Below are 22747 nucleotides of genomic sequence, written 5' to 3'. Positions count from 1 at the left end.
TTTTTACTAGCAATAAAAGTATACTCTAGATTTTTATATTTAATCAAAATAAGATGTGCTTATTTTGTTTGAGATGCAGTTGTTCTAATACTTGAAAATAGAAGTAAACACAGAGTTGTGAACAACCTGGTTTATTAAATCACAACCTTGAGAGCATTAGATAGGATAGCTGAATTAATGAAAACAAGAATTCCTCTGCTCTATGTTTGAGCTAGCTTCTATCACTAGTTATAGCTGATGTCTTTTCTTAAGAGCTGTTGAAGATCATTCAGACATCCACTTGGAGAGCTGTGCCAAAACCAAGCTTGAGGCATCTTACACAGAAAACAGAAAATAAATAAGAAAGCACCTAATAAGTATTCAGAGCAATAGATGCAGATCTGTGCACCCATAACCATCTATGTAATTTAGATTCACCAGAGTGTTTACTTGACTGGTTATGTATTTACTGATGCCATAGATTTTCTTAACACCCAGGTATTTATAGAGTAAATACTGGTTTATAGAATAAGTATTTGTGTATTTTCATGACAGGTTATTTACAATGTTTATAATATGCTTAATAGAATTTGACACATGGCACCGGGTTTAATGTTGTGTTGGATACAATTCCTTCTCTAATGAATGCCCTGAGAATGGTATGGATTATCTCACGACACTACAACAAGGATGAGAGGATGGTACCGCTCATGGAACGAATTGCATGGGAAATTTCAACAAGAGTGTGCAAAGTTGTGGATTTACGTTCACTGTTTAAGTAAGTCCTGGGCTCTTCTTTAGCTAGGCCATACTTATTAAAAACTTTGTTTTAAGGAAAGTATGGTAGGTACCAGTTTCAGCAAATAGTTTTCAGTGTTTTTTACTATCTGAAATTGTGTTAGAAAAACTTAAATGTCATTTTATTTTATAACTTGCATACATTACTGCATCAGCCCTGAAAAAACGGATGCTTGTCCTCTTTTGTCTCAAAAGGGCATAAATAAATAGTACCAATGCATCCAATAGAATTGTAGTGGTACAGGAGTGGCATAAATGTAATCAAAATCAATCCTGAAATAATAGCTCCTCTCAAAATTAGTCCTGCTGAAAATGAAGACCTCACAATTACATTTTAAGTTTTGCCTAGATCTTCTTTATTTAGAAGCTGTTAAACCAGGGTATATAAAATTCAATTGAGAAGTTTTCTAGCAGTACTGTTTCCATCTACGATCTCTTAACTATTTTGATTTTGTTAATAGAGAGGATAGAACTGCTGCAAAAAACAAAGTAGCAGAAGCTAAAAGCACTCTTGAAGAATGGAAGAAATCTTATTTTACTGTTCGTGCCCAAATTGAAGCATCAGGAAGAGAGCAACGTTGGGAATTTGACCGAAAACGTTTATTTGAAAAAACAGATTATATGGCTTCAGTCTGTCAAGATCTCTATGATACTTTGCAGGTAAACAGTAATAAAGAGAAGGACTGTGTAATCAGTTTCTTCTTTTGTAGAGGAGATTCTTCTGCATTATATATGTTAACAGCATTTAAGGGTTTTTTTTCCGTCTGTGTTTAACTTTAAGACCTGAACAGTGCCTTTGATTTCAACAGAGCTGAATTAATGCTTCAGATGAAGTAAGTGCTTGCATCTTCTTAGGATACTTGTTGAGGGAATGAATTACTGTGTATGCTGTTGTTACCAATATACGAACGTGCACCAAATGTTTCATGGATTTGCCATTTTTGTAGTTTGCTAGTTTAATGATGTCATTTTAGATAAAATAGTAAGTGTAGTATTATATATGACTATGTATGAATTGACATATCAATTGCAGGATAACTTATGCAAGTGGATAGATGTTATATTTAGATCTGTTTAAGGCAAGGTGACTAGAAGTATTAATAGTCCATTAATCGTCCATCAGATGCTATAGACTGTGTATGTAAAAACTCTAGTGGAATGAAAAGACTTAATAACTTGGTATTATCTGTGTAACAACTGCAGTGATGGACGGTACAGTTTTTTCAACTAGCTACTTGGAATCTTTAATAGGAGTATATAAAAATGTAAATCACAGCAAGAATTTATTGCTCTTTAGGCTATTCTTATTTTTTAAAAGAAATAATCACAGAAAGATAACAGTTATATGACAGAAAAAAAAATAAAGCTTTCTGGTTTGTTCTTCTAAATGAACAGGTCATTGAAGAGTTTTATAATATATTTGGTCCTGAACTCAAAGCTGTCACAGGTGATCCAAAACGTATTGATGATGTATTGAGAAGAGTAGATGGGCTAACTAGTCCTATGGAGCAACTGACTTTTGACCCTTTTAGCATCAAATGTGCATATCAGTGGAAATTTGTTATGGAAGAATTTAAAGGAGAAGTTTCAGTAAGTGTCACATATTGTGATTTTCTTGTTCTTGTATTATTTCCTATATAGAAATTCCTTTTAGAGTGTCAGCATTTTCATTTAAAGAAATATTTTTGCAAAATGGAAGAATAAATGAATAAATGAAAATGTGAAGAGGTTGAGCAATTTTTTAAGCAAGTATTTTGTTTTCAAGTTGTTTTTGCTTATAGTTCTACTTTATTTTGTGAACTGGTGAAACACATTATTTGTTCATTGACAGAATTGCTACAATGTGTACAGAGGTTATGTATGACCTCTCTGTACTCATGTGCTGACATATCTCAATCATGGCCTTCAAAGAAGTAAAGCTTTCTTTTCTGGATTCATTCAGTCCTTCACCTGTCGGCTAGCATACCCACAAAGCACAAATTGTTATGATGCTTTTTGTGACTTATGTTCCTGCCCTGTAGATGCTGGATTTAACACTCATTTGCTGTGACTTAATGGAAAGTATGTTAATAGTCAGTTATCAGATTGTATTATCAATTTGTTAATAATTTATAATACAAAGACTAGTAAAAATATGCTCGACCACTATTTTAAAAAGATAATTTCATTTTGTCTTCCCTTCTTCGTTTTGCAAGTTAATCCTCTAAGTGATAGGATTTCTTGTCCTTCTTCCTTTGTGTTTGTTTAGGTTATTGAAGAAGAGGCCAAAAACTTTGTTGACGAATCTTTTAAGACTCTTCGGTCAGCAGAAGCTGCATTTGACATGCTATTAAACTTTAAACACATCCGCTCTCGTGAAGCCATTAATAAGCAGATGATGATGAAGTTCAATGATATTTTGGACCAGTATTGTAAAGAGGTATTTCATTTAAGGATTTCTTAAGAAGTACACAAAACTCTTTACCTAGTGAAAATAAATCTGTGTATCCATCTGAACTTGTGTGTAGTGTCATTCACCATCTGAAGGACTCACAAGTTTTTAAAGATAAGTGTAGCAATTGTTCTTACATTTTTTCAGCTTATATGAGGACTGACATGGTTAATTTGTTGAAATGCATGTATATATATCTCTGTATATGTGTGGAGCTGAAGAGTGTTTGCATGGTATTTGTGCATGTTTGAATGTAGCGAAGCTTGTGGCTTTAACTTGTAGGTGAGAGTACTCCTTCCTGAGAAAAGTCCATCTTTCACACCCTAGACTTTTCTTGTGGTGGACAAGTTCACGGTACTATCAAAAGGTCTCAGAGATCAACAGTGAAGGCAGAAATAATTTCTGACTTGTCTGTATATTGGAAAGCTTTTGATATTTCAGCATTTTTCTTGGTATTTCAAAGAACATTGAGTTTACCAGTAAAATGTCTTCTCACAGAAAACATGCACAACAGCAATTCCCGAAAACACAGAAAGGAAAATAGTCAGTATAATGCAATTAACACAAACAAAAGATGCATGAAAAAATAACTTAATTGTTTTTATCCTGCTGCTGGAGTTAGCTTCAGAGATTTGCTTTATACCTGGTTAGATACTGATCATGGAGATGCAAGTGAAGTGATTCTTTGCAATATATTATTCTCTTTTAGGTTGGAAATGTAAAGGAGATCTTTATTCAGAACCTCAAAAATCCTCCTCTGTGCAAGAATCATCCTCCAGTGGCTGGAGCAATATACTGGTCCCGATCCCTTTTCTATCGGATCAAACGCACTATTATTCGATTTCAAGAAGTAGAGGAGTTGCTTGCTAGTGAACGTGGAAAGGAAGTACGTTGGTTCTGTTGCTGTGTAATGAAAGAAGCAATACTCTCCTCATACCTTTATTCTGAGTCTGTGAAAGTGCTCTAATGTGAGCTGAAGTTCCAAGAATGTCTTTGGACATAGTGTTACATGTTATGAATGGGAGGCTGATTGAGACCTTCCATGGATAGGCAGTGACAGAATCAGCAATAGAAGTCAAGAGCCTAAATTCTCCCTCACCTTCATTAATTACAAGGTTTTACTTGCCCTCTCATCTAATAAAAATTAGAAACATATTAGGACAAGATAGTGAAATTTTTATTTCTCTTGATCTTTAACATGATTTTTACTGAATTTCCCTCTCTAGGTAAAACAAATATATCTCCAAGTGGCCAAGAAGATGAAAGAGTATGAAGATCAGAAGTATGATCAGTGGAGAGATGGGACAGAACAGATACTCCCACAGCTATTGAAAAAAACACTGCTGACTAAAGTTGTTTCTGCTGGTGCTATAACACGTACTAACCCAGAGACTTCTGAGCAGGTGAGAGATGAGAAGGTAAAACACCAGACTTCTCTGTGAGAAAGAACTGAAATGAATTTGATGGTCAGTGAGATTTTTCTAAAAGTGATATTTTAAGAAAGGACACAGATTTTGAAAGGAAGATTTCAGCAGTTCTGAACTGAGAATTATTTGTGGTCCTTCATAGGACACGGTTGCAATTGCTGATTGACCTGGCAGATGGATGAATGTTGTTTCTCTGTGTGTTTCTATGTGCTGTAATTCCTATTAAATTTACTGCAATGTCTTTGGGACATTACAACAAAATTTGGGACTGAAGTTAGATAGAGGTAGGTGCCCAGTAGAGATCTTGCAGAACCCCGTTCTGATTAATCATTTGCTTGACTGTGAACTTCCTCTGGGCTTTCTATTATAATTGGTTGCAGCAGAACGTAAACAACGGTGATTTGGTTAGTTTCTTGTAATCAGCTTTCACTGAAGAGTTAACTGTGTTTAATTTCTGAAATTAGAATGCTGAGTTTGATATCTTAATTTTAAAGGCATTTCCAAAAGCTCTGAATGTCAGCCATTCTGTATGACTTTTGCCAACTACATTATCAAATATCCCTGAGATTTAACTTTCGCCTTGCTTTGTAGCAATTTGGTGTTCCCCTCCTTTCTTCTTCTGTTCCTTTCTTGTAGGGTTCTGTAACAGACGAGCCTGTCACCACAGAGAAAACTATCCATTTCAGTGTGAATTTTTCTCCCAGACTCCAAGAGATTATCAGTGAAACAAAGTACATGGAACAAATGGGATTTCCGGTGCCAGAAATGGCAAGAAATGTAGCATTACAAGAAGACAAATATCTCAGGTAAGGCTATAACCAAGTATCTTCTCCCATTCATGTTTAGTGCAATGATTCAAGTTATTTAACTCCAAAACAGAATGAGCCCTGAGTCATCCAATTTTGTAAATATGAGATCTTGTAATGATCTATTTTTCATGAGTAAAATTACTAATGGCCACTTTACATTAGTAATCTTTTCTCTGGTGCTGTCTGCATCTTTCACGCTCTCTGACTCTGTTATACAAATCAACATCTATCAAAACTTGCAAGAATAAGAAGGAAAGAAATAAGTTTGTTTTGCAATGAATTGTTAGTGCCATTCAGATTTCAGGTCACATTCAAGGTCACTTTCTTGTGCAGACATGGACAGTCACTTTGTCCCAAATTGTCACAGGCATTTAGGGACATAAAAATGCAGATACTAGTCCAATTGGCTTTTAAAGATCACCCATAGGATTGATGTATGTGCTTCAAACTGTGGCTGCCTTAAATATTTTTTTCTGGGTTGGGTCTGGAGGAGTTGGTCTAGTTGTTGTTGGAGCCATACGGAATCTTTCATTTGTTTTCAATAGGAAATGAGCTAATTTATAATCAATAAGTATTCAGTGATTAATTTATTCATATATTGTTTTGTATAGAAGTCTGAATAGTATGATGAGAGTGATCTGCACTTTGATCTATGTTCAGACCTTTATTTCCAGACAATCCTGATTTTTATGTTTTCTGACGAGCTTTTCACACTCATTAGGTATATTGATGGACTGAAAAACATGCTGGATCACTATCACAGATTAATGGGAACATTAAATGAAGCGGAAACCAAGCTTCTTGATGACCATATTCAAGAGCTCTGGAGAGTATTCAAATCAGGACATAGGAGACTCAACTGGAACTCCTTAGGTAACTGAGATACTATTTTAAAATAGCCCTAGATACTGATTCTCAGTTTTTTAAAAAAACCCTTTTTTAATTCTTCATTTTATTGCGTCAGATGAGAGTAGTGTATCCCTAAATAATTCTTCATTTTATTGTGTCAGATGAGAGTAGTGTATCCCTAAATAATATATCCTATTGCCACTTTCAGAGATGAAATATTGGGTTAGATAGTGTCTGATTCAGGAGGGCATTTCTTATATTTTTATTATATTAAAGCACAATGCGAAAATGGACATAGAATGTTGAATAACAACTAGAAGGAAGCTCTTCTTTGAGAAATGATCTAATCCATCTTTCTGTAAAGTACTAGTTCAGTCACAGAGATTTAACACATCTGGTTGTGACAGTTTTGATGTGTTGGTGAAACATTTGATAAGAGAAAGATGTTTGTGATTTATTTCAAGGTATTAGTGACTTCATTGTTCGCTGTACACAAGCCATTGGGAAGTTTGAATCACTTATCCATCAGATTCATAAGAATTCTGAAGACATAAATAACAAACTTCTGTTAATAGAATCAACAAATCTCTTCAAGCCTCCACCTCCAAAAAATGGTGATGAACTTCCTAGTAAGTCTTTATATTTTATGTTTTCAGTTCCAAGCTCTATGGTGTTTTATTTTGCTCTTTGCCTGCTACTTTGCAATTCTAGTTGCTAAGATCAGCCTTACAATAATTTCCAAAGCTAGTTACAGTAGTCTTTCACAATGTAACATATGAAACAACAAGCAGAGCTTCAGTACCCTAAATCTGACAGTATCAGTGAGAGAAACACAGAGGCGGGTATGTAGATCATCTGTGTCTACGTGTGTAGACCTGTGCCTACCTTGTCTAGCTTTTTCTTGCTTTCTTCTCCCTTCTTGTGTGCAGTAGAGCAGTACTTAGGGCAATCTTCACAGAGCATCAGTACCCTTCAGGGGCATCTGAACTGCAATGGTTTCCTCAGGGAAACTGCAGTAAGGTGACCTAAAACTGGCATCATCTCCCAGCTCTCTCTGTCACTTGAGTGAATGAGTGATAACCAAATTTCTTATAAATCTTCGTGAACTTTAAAGAGATTACTCTCACTTGTAATGGTTGCTATTGAGTACTTGATTCCATATAAAATCAGAGGGCTGAAATATTAATAAATCAAGCAGTAATAAATGAAGATATTTTTATGAAAGATCAATTTCATATTTGTAAATAAAGTCCAGTTAATTATTCATTTTTTAAAAATCTATTAGATGTTTTGTAGTTAATGCTATTTTTTATCTTTTGCAGAAGTGAAAGAATTTTTTGAGTATGTCAAGTGCGAAAGAGCAAAAGATGTGGAACACATGGTCAGAAAATATGTTGCTATTGGACCATTGCTAACAAAAGTGGAAGGGTTGGTTGCCAATACAAACAGTGGGAAATCTCCCAAATTATTTTCCTATTATGCATACTGGGAAAACAGGATTTATCAGGTGTTGACACAGCTAATTCTCAAGTAAGTCAATTGTTTGCTTTAAAATGTTCCATCTTTCATATTCAGGTTTTTCCAGATCTGTTGATCTAAATTCATATATACTGGTATTCTGTTTGAACAACTCTGTGATCTGGAGCTTGAGACAGATTTGTATTTCTCTTGGCTTTGTATGCGCAGACTGGAGAATGGATTACAAGGCTAGAGGAGAAACCCTAATTCTGAGAAAATGAATATTGACAAGTTGTTGGCAGAAGAGGGAAATAGGATACCTTTCCTGTGGTGTGTATAGTTTCCATATGCCAGCTTTGTTTTTAAAATCAAGGCCTTGCTTTTACCAAAAAAAGACAGTCTTGAGAACTTGGCATCTGGATGCCATAAGCATTGTTGTAATGCAGGGAATGTGAATGTAAAGACAGATTTGCTAGGTTATACTTTACCTGTCTGATAGCAGCTGGTGCCAAGGGGGTTCCTGTGGCAGGATATTATAAAGACTTTTTACAGTATCTCCAATAGGGTATTGTGTGGGTGTAGAAGCTTGCTGAGACATGCCTTCTGCACATAATCCATGTATTTGTAATCTGGTCCATGCTCAGCTGACCTCAGTGTACTTTCTGTGCTGGAGTTTTGCCTTGGAGCCAACCATAGTCTCAGGATCTTTTTGCACCAGGGTATCCTCTTCTGTTCCTTCTAATGGCTTCTTCTGGCCAGTGAAGCTTTTGCATTAAATCAGTGTTAGTGGGACAATTCTCTCTCAGATACATGTCTGGGTTTCCATCTGAAGTTGGTGTTAACTGACTTCAGATGTATCTGCTTATGTATTATAGAATCATAGAATCCGTAAGGTTGGAAGACACCTCTGGAGATCATCTAGTCCAACCCCCCTGCTCAAGCAGAGTCATCTGGAGCATGTTAGACAGGGTTTCATCCAGGTGGGCTTTGAATATCTCCAGAGAAGGGGACTCCGCAACCTCTCTGGGCAACCTTTTCCAGTGCTCTGTCATTCTCATAGTGAAGAAATTCCCCCTCAGGTTCAGGTGGTACTTCCTGTGGTTCAATTTTTGCCCATTGCCTCTTGTCCTGTCACATGGGACTCTAAGTGCATAGCTAATAATTGCAGCCTCTGCTGGGCATTTCCATGATTGGCAGTACCTGATTATAACTTTGACTGTTTTTTATCTCCTAGGAATTTGCAAGCTTTTAATGCCTCCATTGTTGCAAATGTGCCACTGTTCCAAACAGAAACTATTTTGTCTGCTCCTGAGATAATCTTGCAACCTAATGCCAGTGAGATTGACAAAATGACTGTACAATGTATCCGAGACTGTGTTGAAGTTACTAAGGTGATTTTTGATTAAGACTTACTTGTTGCTAAATTTTCCTGTTATCATAATGAGTTAATTTTGCTTTATAGTTGGGCAAGTATAAATAGCAAAAGGAAGATATGTTTTGCCTTATCTTGAAATCAAAATATTCAGTACGTTGTCCTAATTTTACAAACTGTTCTGGTTTTACAAAATGATGAGACGAGAAATAAAATGACCCTAAATCTTCATACAGTTTTTATTCAGGCAAAACTGCTTGTCGTTCTTCAGCAATTTTGCCTTTGTAAGGCCATGATTTGGTTCTGTGAATCAGCTAACATCAAAAGGAAATACCTTTCAGCTAGCGCTGCAGAGGTTGCTTTCTTATCGATGAATCAGTTGGTGGGGTGAGGAATGTGGTAGTTTTCTCTACATTACAACTCTCCTCAAAAGCAGCAGAACAGTTTGGAAAATGTTAGAAGAGGGGCATAGCTGCTGTGTTCATCTAGGACATCAGATTTGCAGCTGAAGGAATTACCTAGGTTGTTGGCAAAGAAGTAACAATAGTTCACTGAATGAGTATGGTTACAATCAACTTCCTTTCAGAAAAGAAGCCAGAAGTTGTGGCAGCAATCCTGGCCTTTACTGTTGGAGAAATGATTCCAGATGACCTAAATTTTTTCATTTCAGGTGACAGCTATGTTTTCTGCTCTCAGATTTGCTGTTCTGTTCCACTGCAACATCCAGCCTGTTTGATCTAGTACTTGATTCTCTGTACTGTGCTATATTGTCCCTTAGTGGTGATTTTAAAAGCAGATTGAATAATGCATGGAAAGGTTTTGTTAGGATAAAATTTAACTCTCATCTCAAGTGTATGGGGAAGTATAACCTCTTTTTTTACTGTCAGAAAAACAATTGATTTGAGAAATCACTTACGTCATTTCCTACTTAGTCTCCTAAATAACGATGAACAATAACAATTTGATGGATATTATTCTTTTTACAAAGTAATTATTTTTCAACTCTATCTTGAAAACTCTAGCATTTTGTACGATGGATGCACGGCACATGTATTGAATGCCCTCCTCAGCGGGTTGAAGAGGATGAAGTTATCACCTTGAATTTTTACAATGACATCTCCCAGAACCCTCTGGTAATTGAGCAGGCTGTTCTCATCACTCAGAATGTCCATAAACTCTTGGCTTATCTCGGCAATTATTTGAACCGATGGAAGAGGTATCGTCTACTATGGAAATTGGACAAAGACATAGTCATGGAGAAGTTCGCTGCAAAAAAGCCAGCTTGTGTCACCTTTGATGAAAAGTTGCAGTTCTATATGAAGGTAGCTCAAGAAGTGACTCAACAGCCATTGGTTAAAGATGAGCGGTTTATCAGGCTTCAGCTGGCACCTTTAGCCTACACCGTGCAGGAAAATGCCAGAGGCTGGGTGATTTCACTTGGAAAGTTGCTTAATGAGTCTGCGAGAGAGGAACTCTTCAGTCTTCAGGAGGAGATTGAGGTAGATGCTTTCAGTTCTTGTTGTCTGATGCAACTAGCACTGAATAGCAGCTGATCATTTGAACCACTCTCTCAACTGATTGAAACTAGCTGGTGTACTCTGGTGTGCCATTCATGAAAGAAATGATTTGGCTCTCTCTGGAGCTAGGAAACAGGAGAGAATAGTGATGTGGAGAAAAAAAAGGACTTTCTCCAATAATGGTGAAAGGTTCATACTGGTAATTCTGAAGTTCTCTTTAAACTACTAACTGCAGCTTCTATTTTGTTGTACCAAAAACATCCTTGCAGTAGTGTACTTCTTGCTGATTTTTTTGATATTATCTTTAGCACATTAATCAAAAGTGAAAATGAATTATCATGTTCTTTGCTTATGTTTGCTTGTGTGATTTTCTTTGATGTATGATTCTACTGAATTGTTCTGTTAGTGTTGCTTCTAGAAATTATTTTTGCTTTTTACAGAGATTATCACAGAATCTTAAGACGCCTCCTGATTCCCTGGAAGATCTCAAATTTGTCCTTGGCACGATTGCGGAGATCAAAGACATGTCTTTAAAGGTGGAACTGAAATATTCGGACATCCAGGAGAGATACAGAACTCTTGCAATGTACAATATTCCAGTGAGTGAATGTTATGTCTTGTCTCATAAAACATTTGGAGTTTGGGCTAGAGGCACAAATGTCATACATTGGAATGAATATTTTCCTTCTAAGACATCTTACAGAATCACAGAATCATTGAGGTTTGAAGGGCCTTCTAGAAACCCTCCAGTCCAACTCCCCTGCTTAGAGCAATATGTCCTTTTAAGTGGACATACTGCATTTGTTTAAATCTGATTCGGTTCACTTGAATGCTGTTTTTATGTTTCGCAAATATAATAATGTGAGCGTGCCTGCTTCACTTTCTTATGAGTCATTATTGCTTGTGTGAGATGTTACTTGTTTTGTTTTAGGTAGCTAAAGAAGAGCAAGAGATGGCTGGCAAGATCAGGGAAAGGTGGGAGACACTCTTATTTGAGGCCTCAGAAGTTGATCACAGCCTTGGAAGCATAAAAAGAACATTTACAGAGGTAATATTTGTAATATTGAAAAAATTAGAGGACACTTACAGAGGTAATATTTGTAATACTGAAAGAAATGAGAAATGGAAAGGCAAACAATTTAAACATTGTTCTCTTTAGATTACACGACAACAAGTTGCGGACTATAGTAAAGAGATAGCAGATTTCTTCCATAAATTCACAACAGAGGGGCCTGGTGCTGTTGGAGAGGATCTTGATAAAGGTAAATGGATTAATGTATGTGAAGTGATGTCTGAACAATATTAGCCTTCAAATTTTATGTTAAATGAGAAAATTGTGATTTCCTGTTAAAAATCAAACTGATCAACCAGTAATATGACGTTTTTAGTACTACAGCTTCTACAGACTATATACAAGTTCTGCCTTATTTGTCCTTCATGATCGATAGGAATGCTCATCTAGAAAATTTTCTCTCCTAGGGTTGGAACTCATGGACATATTTGAAAAAGAAGTGGAAAAACTGGAAAAAAGTCATCAGGAATTGGGCAATGCTGAGAAACTTTTTGACTTGCCAATCACATTGCACCCTGAGTTAATGAAAGTGCAAAATGATATGAAAGGTCTAAAGCAGATCTACGAAATTTATAAATTACAAAGGGTAAATATTGCAGTGTGTATGTACACACGCACACTTACGTACATACACATACACAAAGAAAAGAGGGAGAGACAGAAAGAGGGAGAGACTGTGTTGTCCTCTTGTTGCTATCAACTCTGCTCCTAAGCCTTTGCATGAAATGAGCTGTGATCTTTAATTGACTATTGCCATGATACAAATTTAGTGACGATAGTACAGGAGTAAAACAACACTAAAATAGTGGGCCAAGCACATACTATTATCAGAGAGGAACAGATCCTGATTGTGTTGGGTGGTCTTACTCCACAAGGAAGTCCTGATGACTTCAGTGGGACGATGTGTACAGATGACAATGGGTATCTCAGGCATTAATTGACGTGTCCTCTCTTGGACATGAACCTGTCTCTTCCTCTGTTCGTAAAACATTAATACAATTGCATCCACATCCTGGTAGGATCTCTAGATCCTATTGTAGTGGGAAAAAATATATATATTTTTTGTCAGAACTAAAAGGGAATGTGGTATTTTTTCTCCTGATGACTTTACTCCCAGGCAGCTAAGGAGGAGTGGTCTCAGACACTCTGGATAAACCTCAATGTCCAGTTTCTTCAGGAAGGAATTGAAGGATTTCTTAAAACTCTTCGAAAGCTGCCCAAACAAGTCCGCAGTATGCCAGTGGCCTTTCACTTGGAAGCAAAAATGAAGGCATTTCGAGACTCCATTCCTTTGTTGCTTGATTTAAAAAATGAAGCTTTAAGAGAAAGGTTTGGTTTGATTTATTTAAATCCATTATTCTGTATACAAGGAAATTTTGTTTGTTTTGTTAGAACTTTTAATTTCAGGAACTGGGATCATACTTTACCTTCTGTTTAATAAACTTGTGTGATAGCATGTAAGGAGGCCAGGATGGCTAGGATACCTGCTGTAATCAAAGTACTAATGCTTATTAAACAGTTGTCATGTATTAAATTACAGCTGTTTTCAGCTTTACTGTGTCACAGTGTCTGGTGCAGTTTTTGATATGTCTGTTCAACACACAGGCATTGGCAAGAGCTTATGGAGAGAACAGGAACAAGTTTTGAAATGACAACAGAAACATTCACTTTGGAGAATATGTTTGCTATGGAGCTTCACAGACATTCAGATATTATCAGTGAAATAGTTGGAACTGCTGTTAAGGAGCTTAGCATAGAGAAGGTAATTTCAAAAGCCATAATAAAGCTAAAAAGACATAAATGGCAACAGGCTGTGTCTTTATGTGAGGTATTTATTGACATGATAATAATTTCTGTCATCTTCAGGGACCTGCTGTGATGTAGCTGACAGTAGCTAGATCAATAGCTCAGTTAATAAGCTACAACATGGCACAGCATCTCACTATCTTGGCTTTGACAGTAGTATATTGGATTTCTGTCATTAAAATAAGTGAGTTTGGTCTGTAAAAAGGGATCTGATGAAGAATTTATTATGTTTTCATCATGCTGTTTTGGTGTAGGCACTTCTTTATAAATCAGAATTGGAGAATATGTGCGAAGATTATGCTGACCTAACTGATTTTATTTTTATACTAGAATTAGAATTCTCTACCTTTTGAAGACTGAAACACTCACCTTTTTTATGCTCATATGCAGGGTGTAAAGGAAATAGTAGAAACATGGGAACACATGAAATTCGTTGTACAAAAATACTTCAAAGGCACTCAGGAACGAGGCTTTATTCTGGGATCTGTGGACGAAATTGTACAGATTCTTGATGACAACACTGTCAATCTTCAGAGTATTTCAGGCAGTCGATTTGTGGGCCCTTTCCTGTCAACTGTTCATCACTGGGAAAAAACTCTGTCATTGATTGGTGAAGTAATTGAGGTACGGATGTAAGTGCTGGACTAAATAATTAACATTTATTATTTACAATCAGGGTTTTTCATTGTGTTTTTTCTTTGATGGTAACATTTGACTTTCTTAGATCTGGATGGTGGTTCAGAGAAAATGGATGTATCTGGAGAGCATCTTTATTGGTGGAGATATAAGATCACAACTTCCAGAGGAAGCCAAAAAATTTGACAGCATAGATGCAATATTTAAAAAGGCAAGTAATTGACTTGACTTATGATCAAAATAATGACTTAGTGTGTTTTGCTTTCAATTCCATAGTTATCTGTAGTCTTCTACTCAGAAATGTTATTTGTAATACCACTGATAATGGTACGTTACAATGAATTGAATAGGAGATTTGGAACCCAGGGACTCTGGTGTTACACTTCCTTTTTGCCATACACAAGTAGTTCTCCTAACTTAGCTAAGCTGGGCAGAGTCGTGATCCTTAGCTGGCAGTACTGGGCAGGCAAAATCCCCTTTTCTTTTCATTGGATATACATTTTTACCGTGATAGTAGAAAGCTTAGATGTGTTTCTGTAGGTGGAGGAGCTGTGTGTACACTAAAAAGGCTTTGCTGGTATAGTACCACTGTTCCTATACTGAACACATACTTCCAGTATGAATTTGGCTTAATTTTCTTTTTCCTGTCTGCAAAATTGAAATAACACTGTGATTCTGAAATGCTATGTCTGCTTTTCCCTTGAGTACCACGGTATACGGGAGCAAAATCCAGTACGTGCTTACATTTGCTTGTCTTGGGATATAAGTTTCTCTCACTTACACTTGTGCTTATGGCAGTATCTCCTATTCATGCTCTCAGCTTTGAGAACACACCATCTCTGTATGTTCCTATAGCACTGCAACAATAGGAAACTGTATTTAAACTATCTCAAATTCACTTCTGTAAGAACGTATGTTGCTTCTGTGTTTTGTCACTTGTTAAATATAATTCAGTATAATCCATTGCTCTTCAGTATTTTCTAAACTTTCTTTTCTCCCCATGTAGATAATGGATGAAACTGTAAAAGAACCAGTGATAAAAAAATCCTGTGAAGCCCCAAATCGACTGTCAGACCTCCATCATATAAATGATGGGCTAGAAAAATGTCAGAAAAGCTTGAATGATTATTTGGATTCAAAGCGAAATGCCTTTCCAAGATTTTTCTTTATATCTGATGAGGAGTTGCTTAGTATCCTTGGTAGCAGTGACCCACTCTGTGTCCAGGAGCACATGATAAAGGTACGATGTCCATCTTTCCACATCTTTCCTGTGCTTTTAGATGTTTAAAAATTGTCAGATTAGCGGACAATAATCTATATGCTGTTAAGGATGTACTAGTATTTCTTGCATATATGGAACATCTTGGTAGCATCTTGGAGAAACTTCTGAATAATGAAATGAAATCCAGTCCATGGTCTATCCCACCTCTTACACTGGCCAGTAATAGTTAGTAGAGGAAGGTTCAAGATGCCCTGGAATAATCAATCATGAAATAACCTTCCTGTAGCTCTTGATAGATTTTGATAGATCTTTATTTTCTGGAAAAAACATATGTAATTTGAGCCAGGTTATCTGCCTGTTTATTCTGAAGTTGAGCTTATGAGCATTCATCAGCATTTTTATTTGATTACTTAGAGTTGGATCCGTTTCTCTTTAGAGTGCATGGAAATTTCCTTTCAACATTAAATGGGGATTAGCTACACTTAAATCTTAAAAGCTTGGCTTCTCAAATGCTAGTGAGTTTCTTTGTTGATGCATTTCAGATGTATGATAACATAGCTTCCCTGAGGTTTCGGGATGGTGATAGTGGTGAGAAAATTGCAACAGCCATGATTTCAGCTGAGGGGGAGGTAATGGAATTCCGACAAGCTGTAGCTGCAGAAGGCAGAGTGGAGAACTGGATGACAGCGGTGCTAGCAGAAATGAGACGAACAAACAGACTCCTTACCAAAGAAGCCATTTTTCGATACTGTGAAGACAGAAGCAGGTGAAACAATCAGTGTGTCAAGCCTTATATTGCATTATGAGCCTGTAGCAATATAGAAAGATAGGGACTTCATTTTTTTAATTTATACACAGTTTAGCCTCTATTTCTATGTGTGGAAGAATATGGATATGTGACTATATAGTATTTTAACTGACCAGAAGGAACAATATGTTATCTATTGTCATTTCTTAAGTCTTGAATATTCATTTTTAGTGATGTGTGCACAGTGTGTTTTTCTCATTGTGAATTGCACTTAGGCTTTACACATGGAATAGGTAGCTTTTTCTATGAGAGACTGAATAGGTAGCTTTTTCTATGAGAGACTTTACTAACTTTCAAAATTGTATATTATACCTTGACAGAATTTTATGCATCTCTTTAAAGTTCTACCCATATTGTAGTTGCTGCAGAAATAGAGGGAAGAACTCTTTTTTTGTCCTTAGGGTAAAAGAGGGCTTCTTGTGAACAGTAACTCAGACTCCCTCACTGTATGTGTTTCCCATAGAGTTGATTGGATGTTACTCTACCAAGGCATGATGGTGCTGGCTGCTAACCAGGTGTGGTGGACCTGGGAGGTGGAAGATGTCTTCCGGAAAGTGAAAAAGGGAGAAAAACAGGCAATGAAACTTTATGCTAAAAAAATGCATCAGCAAATTGATGACCTGGTTACCTGCATTACAAAGCCTTTGAGTAAAAATGACAGGAAAAAATACAACACTGTTCTTATTATTGATGTTCATGCGAGGGACATTGTTGATACATTTGTAAGAGACAGGTAAGCCCTCCAACCTATTTAGAAAATACCAAATCTGTAATTTATATTCCCATCCTTTTACTTAATGTGAGCAAACCTCTCTTGTGTAGTATTCTGCAGGCTCAGGAGTTTGAATGGGAAAGCCAGCTGCGTTTTTACTGGGATCGAGAGCCGGATGAACTGAATGTGCGGCAGTGCACAGGCACGTTTTCCTATGGTTACGAGTATATGGGTTTGAACGGACGACTTGTGATCACTCCACTTACAGATCGTATTTATCTTACTCTCACACAGGTATATGTTCAAGGAAAATTTTACTAACATACTCTTTTAAAATATGCTTCTGTGCAGTGACATAATTATTTTATTGCCACTTTGCTATCCCCTAGGAGACAATGTGAACATTAATGTATTTAGAGTAAGTTGCAACATCCTTCTAAGCATCAGTTGCAATATCGTCAAAGATAATATAAAATTCATTCACAGATCAAAATTTAAGGCATTTTGTACCCAAAGATTTGTTAATGATTTTGTTACCAACCTAATATAAATGTAATCCAAACATTGCTTTGCTTTTTGGTTTGTCTCCAAAGGCTTTATCCATGTTTTTGGGAGGAGCACCAGCAGGGCCAGCAGGTACAGGGAAAACAGAAACAACTAAGGATCTGGCCAAAGCCCTGGGCTTGCTGTGTGTAGTGACAAACTGTGGAGAAGGCATGGATTTCAAAGTAAGAGTTAAAACACTGTTTTCTCTGATAAAGTGCAGCTACTGCCCTTTGTTGGTGCCCAGGGTGTGGACATATCCTGAACTTCTGAATGCATATTTTACTTGGAGCTGCTATGCAATTGATAATGCAATATTATAAAAAATGTCTATTTTGAATAAATTACTGAAGGAATTCCAGGATTCCATCGGTGCTTTCAAGGAGGGAGAGCAATGACTAGATACGTGCCTAAACTCACCATAGGCAGTCTGTACTTGACGAGTAATTACTGGAAGACCCTATGACAGATTGCTAGCTCCTCTATAAAAGCTTCTCATCTATAAATATCCAGAGGTTCCACCCAGTTGTTAAGAGTTTCAGCATACCTCAAAGTTTTGCTGACGCTGAGTATTTTATATACTCATTGCTGAGACTTTTCTTTTGTTTTTTAGGCAGTTGGTAAAATTTTCTCTGGTCTTGCCCAGTGTGGAGCATGGGGATGTTTTGATGAATTCAATCGTATTGATGCATCTGTACTTTCAGTCATTTCTTCTCAGATTCAGACTATTCGAAATGCTTTAATGAATCAGCTGAAAACATTTCAGGTAAACATTAACAGTCAAGAGTAAGTGTGAAAGCTGGTCGTGCTCTTGAGGCTAAGATTCAGGGCTGAACTCCATCAGTAGATCAAAGGACTGTTTCTTCTGTAACACATTTGTGCTGAGCATTTCAAACTGCGGAATATGTGATCTCAGTTTCAGACATATTAAATCCTTGTTGATTTTTTAGTCCTTTGCTGGGTTTTTTCTTTGTAAAGAAGGATATTAGTAAGCTTATAACAGTAAAAAAGATAACAGTAATTAGAAATAAAAGTAACTTAACTTGATAGAGGTTGTAAGGCTTAGTTTGCTGATGTTTATAAGACTTCAGGATTCTCAGACTGAAAATTTGACTGAGAAGTATGAAATGTCTTGATGGTTTATATCCAGGATGTAGATAGTCAGATGAATGTATCTGAATGAATATTTGAGCTAAATTTTGGGGATATTTAAGTGAGTTCCCCAGTATTACTGTTTTTGCTCTTTTAGTAAATAGTACTATTTTTTTGATTCAAAATACACATTGTTCTAATGTTTCCCTATGGTTTTAGTTTGAAGGACAAGAAATAACCCTTGATAACCGAATGGGCATTTTTATTACTATGAATCCTGGTTATGCTGGCCGGACTGAGCTCCCTGAGTCTGTAAAAGCTTTGTTCAGGCCTGTTGTTGTTATTGTACCAGATCTCCAGCAAATCTGTGAAATCATGCTCTTTTCTGAAGGATTTCTTATGGCAAAGGTAAGAAAATTGCGTTGCTGTCCTTAACAATATACACACTTGTGTATACATGGTCAGTGTTTGGTTGTGACTTACAGGCTTGTGATTCTTGCAAATAGACCCTTGCCAAAAAGATGACAGTACTATACAAGCTGGCTAAAGAACAACTTTCTAAACAACATCATTATGATTTTGGACTGCGGGCCCTCAAGTCAGTGTTGGTGATGGCTGGAGAGCTGAAAAGAGGATCAGCAGACCTCAATGAGGTAGACTTGTGACTTAGTTACCCTGGTCAGATCGTCTTTTTCATTAGGAAGAGGATGAGGTTACACATCTGATATAATTTGTATACCTTAGAAATAGGAGCACTTGTGTTACTTGTCACCGTTTTCTTGCTGAGATTCATCATGCCCTCCACCACCAAGTTAGCATCAGAACTCAAATCAGGGTAGAGAAACCTATAGAAAATGAGGTATTTTGCTCCTTAGTGTGTATTTTATATGTGACCTTGACAATGATGAATGCAGGATGAATGAATCTGGATAAATAGCCCAAGCTAAGTTTTTTGAACATTTTATGCTAAGTAGATGCCATGCAGTTGTTAACTGTGTGGCTCAGAAAGTACATCATACTTACAAATGAAGATTTTTCATGCTGGTTTGATTATTATGGTTTTCTTTTATACCTGGTGTTTACTTCCATGTTGACAGGTATGACACTCAGTTGCCTAGGGAAATTCTTATTCAAATTTTGGCTTAAAAATTGAGAGAGAGCTAGAAGAAACTCTCCTATAAAGTTATGTGCATATTTGCAGGTTGGCAGGAATATAATGTTAATTAATGATCTCAGGGTTGCTACAGAGCTTAGGTGTGTTCATGGAAAAGTTGGTTATTTTAACATCAAATTAGGTCAACAGTGGTGTGGGCTGCTCCAGCCGTTCTCACTTGGCATTTGATTATTAGGATACAAAAGGACAGTATATTATTCTTTACCTTTTGATCAGCCTAATCCTTATAAAATGGTCTTTGTTTCCATTAGTAACTGATGCCAAGAAAGCATTCCCAAAGCTGTGCTAAAGTAATCATGCAATAATCTTTTAGAGATGTTTGAAATTACTGTATGTTAGATAACTGGTTAGCTGTCTGGTAGAGACTGATCCTGCTATGTTTTGTCCAGGATGTCGTACTGATGAGAGCTCTACGAGATATGAATCTTCCTAAATTTGTGTTTGAAGATGTACCCCTCTTCCTTGGCCTCATCTCTGACCTGTTTCCTGGCCTGGATTGCCCTCGAGTCCGCTACCCTAACTTTAATGATGCTGTGGAACAAGTGCTGGAAGAAGGGGGTTATGTTGTTTTACCAGTCCAGGTAGTAAAAATGTTAATTGCTTTAGTTTTTGTCATAAACATTAGGGCAGATCTGCATTGCTGCACTCTGGAATGGCTCCCGCAAAAACAGGAGAATTTAGTTGGTATAATCTAGCTGCTGATCTGGTCCATAGATGATTTACAGTCTATTGAATCAATGTGTATTTTTCAGGTGGATAAAGTTGTTCAGATGTACGAGACAATGTTAACTCGTCACACTACAATGGTGGTTGGACCTACTGGAGGTGGCAAGTCGGTTGTCATTAATGCTTTGTGCCATGCTCAAACCAAGTGAGTATAGAATTTGATACATGGAAATCAGGAAATCATGGCACAGTGTATAGACTGCATTATTCAGCCATGTGTAATCATGGTAGGATCTATAGCTGACTATAATATTTGCTTGAGTTAACATGAGATGGTAGGGAAAAGCAATGTTAATACTGCTTTTATTGCTGTGTCTCTAGGCTGGGATTAGTGACAAAGCTTTACACATTGAACCCTAAAGCTATGAGTGTGATTGAGCTGTATGGGATCCTTGACCCTACCACACGAGACTGGACAGATGGCGTCCTGTCAAATATCTTCCGGGATATCAACAAGCCTACTGACAAAAAAGAGCGAAGGTAAACAACTAGAAATCATTATGATGATTTTTAGATACTCTTGAGTTTTATGTTGATATTTTATTGTTATTAAAATATAAAATACTTGATACTGCACAATTTCAAAAACAAATGTAAAATGAATAGAAAGTCTCTAGGAGTCTGTCTGTTGTGTCTTGTAAGATGAATGGAAGCTATTCAGATATCAAAAATGCACAAAGGCTTTCAAAACATGTAGATTGACACAAACTGCTTTGATGCAGCATCTATATTCTGAAATAAATGTTAGTAAAATTAGAGAAAATCAGTTGCTGTTTCCCTTGACTTCTGTGTCCACAGGTATATTCTGTTTGATGGAGATGTGGATGCTCTCTGGGTGGAAAATATGAATTCTGTGATGGATGACAACAAATTATTGACATTGGCGAATGGGGAGCGGATTAGGCTCCAGTCTCACTGTGCTCTGTTGTTTGAAGTAAGTGATGACTGCACAGTCTGGTACGTGAGAAGGGTTAGATACAGCTCAATCTGCAAAGTCTGGAAAGCAATTGCTGTGGCTGTTTTTCATTTTTTAAGTGTATGATTATCCCATATGATTATTTCATAGGTTGGAGACTTACAGTATGCATCTCCTGCCACAGTATCCCGCTGTGGAATGGTCTTTGTAGACCCTAAAAACCTGAAATACAAGCCTTACTGGCAAAAGTGGACCCAAGAAAGAGCAAATGAGGTGGGAATTTTTGCACTTGACAGAATATCTGTATTAAACACCGAACTGTGGACAGAAGTTATAAACTTTTGTAAAGGCAATCTGATTTTCTGAATTCCCTTATAGTTCATTTGTTATGAAGGCCCCTGTCACTGAGTTCCATTACATATATAAATACAAACTAACTCTCCTTTAATTTTTGAGATGGAATCGTATTCTGTCAGGATGAGAACAGTGGGAGAGGGGCTAATTCCTAGAATTAAAGGCAGGAATTAACATAAAGGCAAATCAACTGACATTAAAGAATGTTGAGCCTGTATTACTCTTATATGCAAGTGGATGCTTGTTCTGCAGAGTTTTGTGTTGTACTATGACAAAAATAAAATACAACAAACTGATGTAGGATAATTTAGTCATAGAGAAAGTTTGTGCTCTTCACAAAGTTTATTTAATAGTACTTATAATCTTAAAATAAGCTCAAGCGTCTATCTTCTCAATCATTAATTCCTAAATTGATTTCCTAATGCATTACTAATTTATTTTTAAAATTTGGATATTTTAATAAAAAATACAAGATTAATTAATGACCTTTCATATTTTTATGGCACTACTTGCTTTTTTATGTAGAGAAAATTAAAATTTTAATATAAAGTAATCAATTTAAATCTGTACAAATTATAGCCACTTACAGAATGAGTGTCTTTTGTGGAAAGAAATATGAACGATCCATTCAGCCAGCTTCTGGGACCTGAATCGATGATGCTTAGAGCAGTTTTGGCAGCTTAGGGAGAAGTGAGAGTCAAAGGCCTCCATTCATGCTTGGCAGTTCACACTTAGCTGGAGTGTGGAGGTCAGGAGAGTAGTTGCCTTAGACTCTCAACCTAGTCAGTGCAGAAAGACAAGCACCTCTCGAGTGTTGTTAGGATCTTACTGGGAAGGAATACCATGTTCTCTAGAGGTGTTGTCTGTCTCCATTATCTCATGGGGAAGCATAGTGCAATTATGATCCAAATGTAGGGACCTCAGCTAATTGCTTACAGGCTGGGACAATAATAAATCTGATCATCAGGGCTGCAGCAGAGGGCTAGGGAAGAGTTCCCAGCTTTTCTAACTTCTAATTGTTTCTGAGGAATGAAGATGTAAGAAAT

At 36.7% G+C, this 22747-nt stretch overlaps 1 protein-coding gene across 1 annotated transcript in view; it reads left to right on the top strand.

The window, feature by feature from the left end:
- The window catches only part of DNAH10 (dynein axonemal heavy chain 10), a 59168-nt gene that overhangs the window by 6586 nt on the left and 29835 nt on the right, over window positions 1-22747 (top strand). Inside the window, exons 9-41 of the mRNA XM_085321063.1 lie at window positions 567-757; window positions 1239-1437; window positions 2173-2367; window positions 3026-3196; window positions 3918-4094; window positions 4435-4611; window positions 5272-5441; window positions 6166-6317; window positions 6758-6922; window positions 7616-7823; window positions 8986-9142; window positions 10146-10622; window positions 11081-11239; window positions 11572-11688; window positions 11800-11902; window positions 12120-12298; window positions 12830-13041; window positions 13318-13474; window positions 13909-14142; window positions 14243-14365; window positions 15161-15394; window positions 15919-16142; window positions 16648-16917; window positions 17007-17190; window positions 17490-17624; window positions 18053-18205; window positions 18751-18939; window positions 19038-19184; window positions 20095-20286; window positions 20458-20576; window positions 20753-20911; window positions 21230-21365; window positions 21498-21620. Coding sequence (XP_085177189.1) covers window positions 567-757; window positions 1239-1437; window positions 2173-2367; window positions 3026-3196; window positions 3918-4094; window positions 4435-4611; window positions 5272-5441; window positions 6166-6317; window positions 6758-6922; window positions 7616-7823; window positions 8986-9142; window positions 10146-10622; window positions 11081-11239; window positions 11572-11688; window positions 11800-11902; window positions 12120-12298; window positions 12830-13041; window positions 13318-13474; window positions 13909-14142; window positions 14243-14365; window positions 15161-15394; window positions 15919-16142; window positions 16648-16917; window positions 17007-17190; window positions 17490-17624; window positions 18053-18205; window positions 18751-18939; window positions 19038-19184; window positions 20095-20286; window positions 20458-20576; window positions 20753-20911; window positions 21230-21365; window positions 21498-21620 — 5988 coding nt within the window. The remainder of the gene's footprint in view (window positions 1-566; window positions 758-1238; window positions 1438-2172; window positions 2368-3025; window positions 3197-3917; window positions 4095-4434; window positions 4612-5271; window positions 5442-6165; window positions 6318-6757; window positions 6923-7615; window positions 7824-8985; window positions 9143-10145; window positions 10623-11080; window positions 11240-11571; window positions 11689-11799; window positions 11903-12119; window positions 12299-12829; window positions 13042-13317; window positions 13475-13908; window positions 14143-14242; window positions 14366-15160; window positions 15395-15918; window positions 16143-16647; window positions 16918-17006; window positions 17191-17489; window positions 17625-18052; window positions 18206-18750; window positions 18940-19037; window positions 19185-20094; window positions 20287-20457; window positions 20577-20752; window positions 20912-21229; window positions 21366-21497; window positions 21621-22747) is intronic.

Source organism: Rhea americana, unplaced genomic scaffold (genome assembly GCF_003343005.1).
Source record: "Rhea americana isolate MKP2758 unplaced genomic scaffold, rheAme1 scaffold_68, whole genome shotgun sequence".
Classification (NCBI taxonomy): Eukaryota; Metazoa; Chordata; class Aves; order Rheiformes; family Rheidae; genus Rhea; species Rhea americana.
The sequence above is the reverse complement of the archived record's forward strand: the minus strand, read 5'-3'. Positions and strand labels throughout refer to the sequence as shown.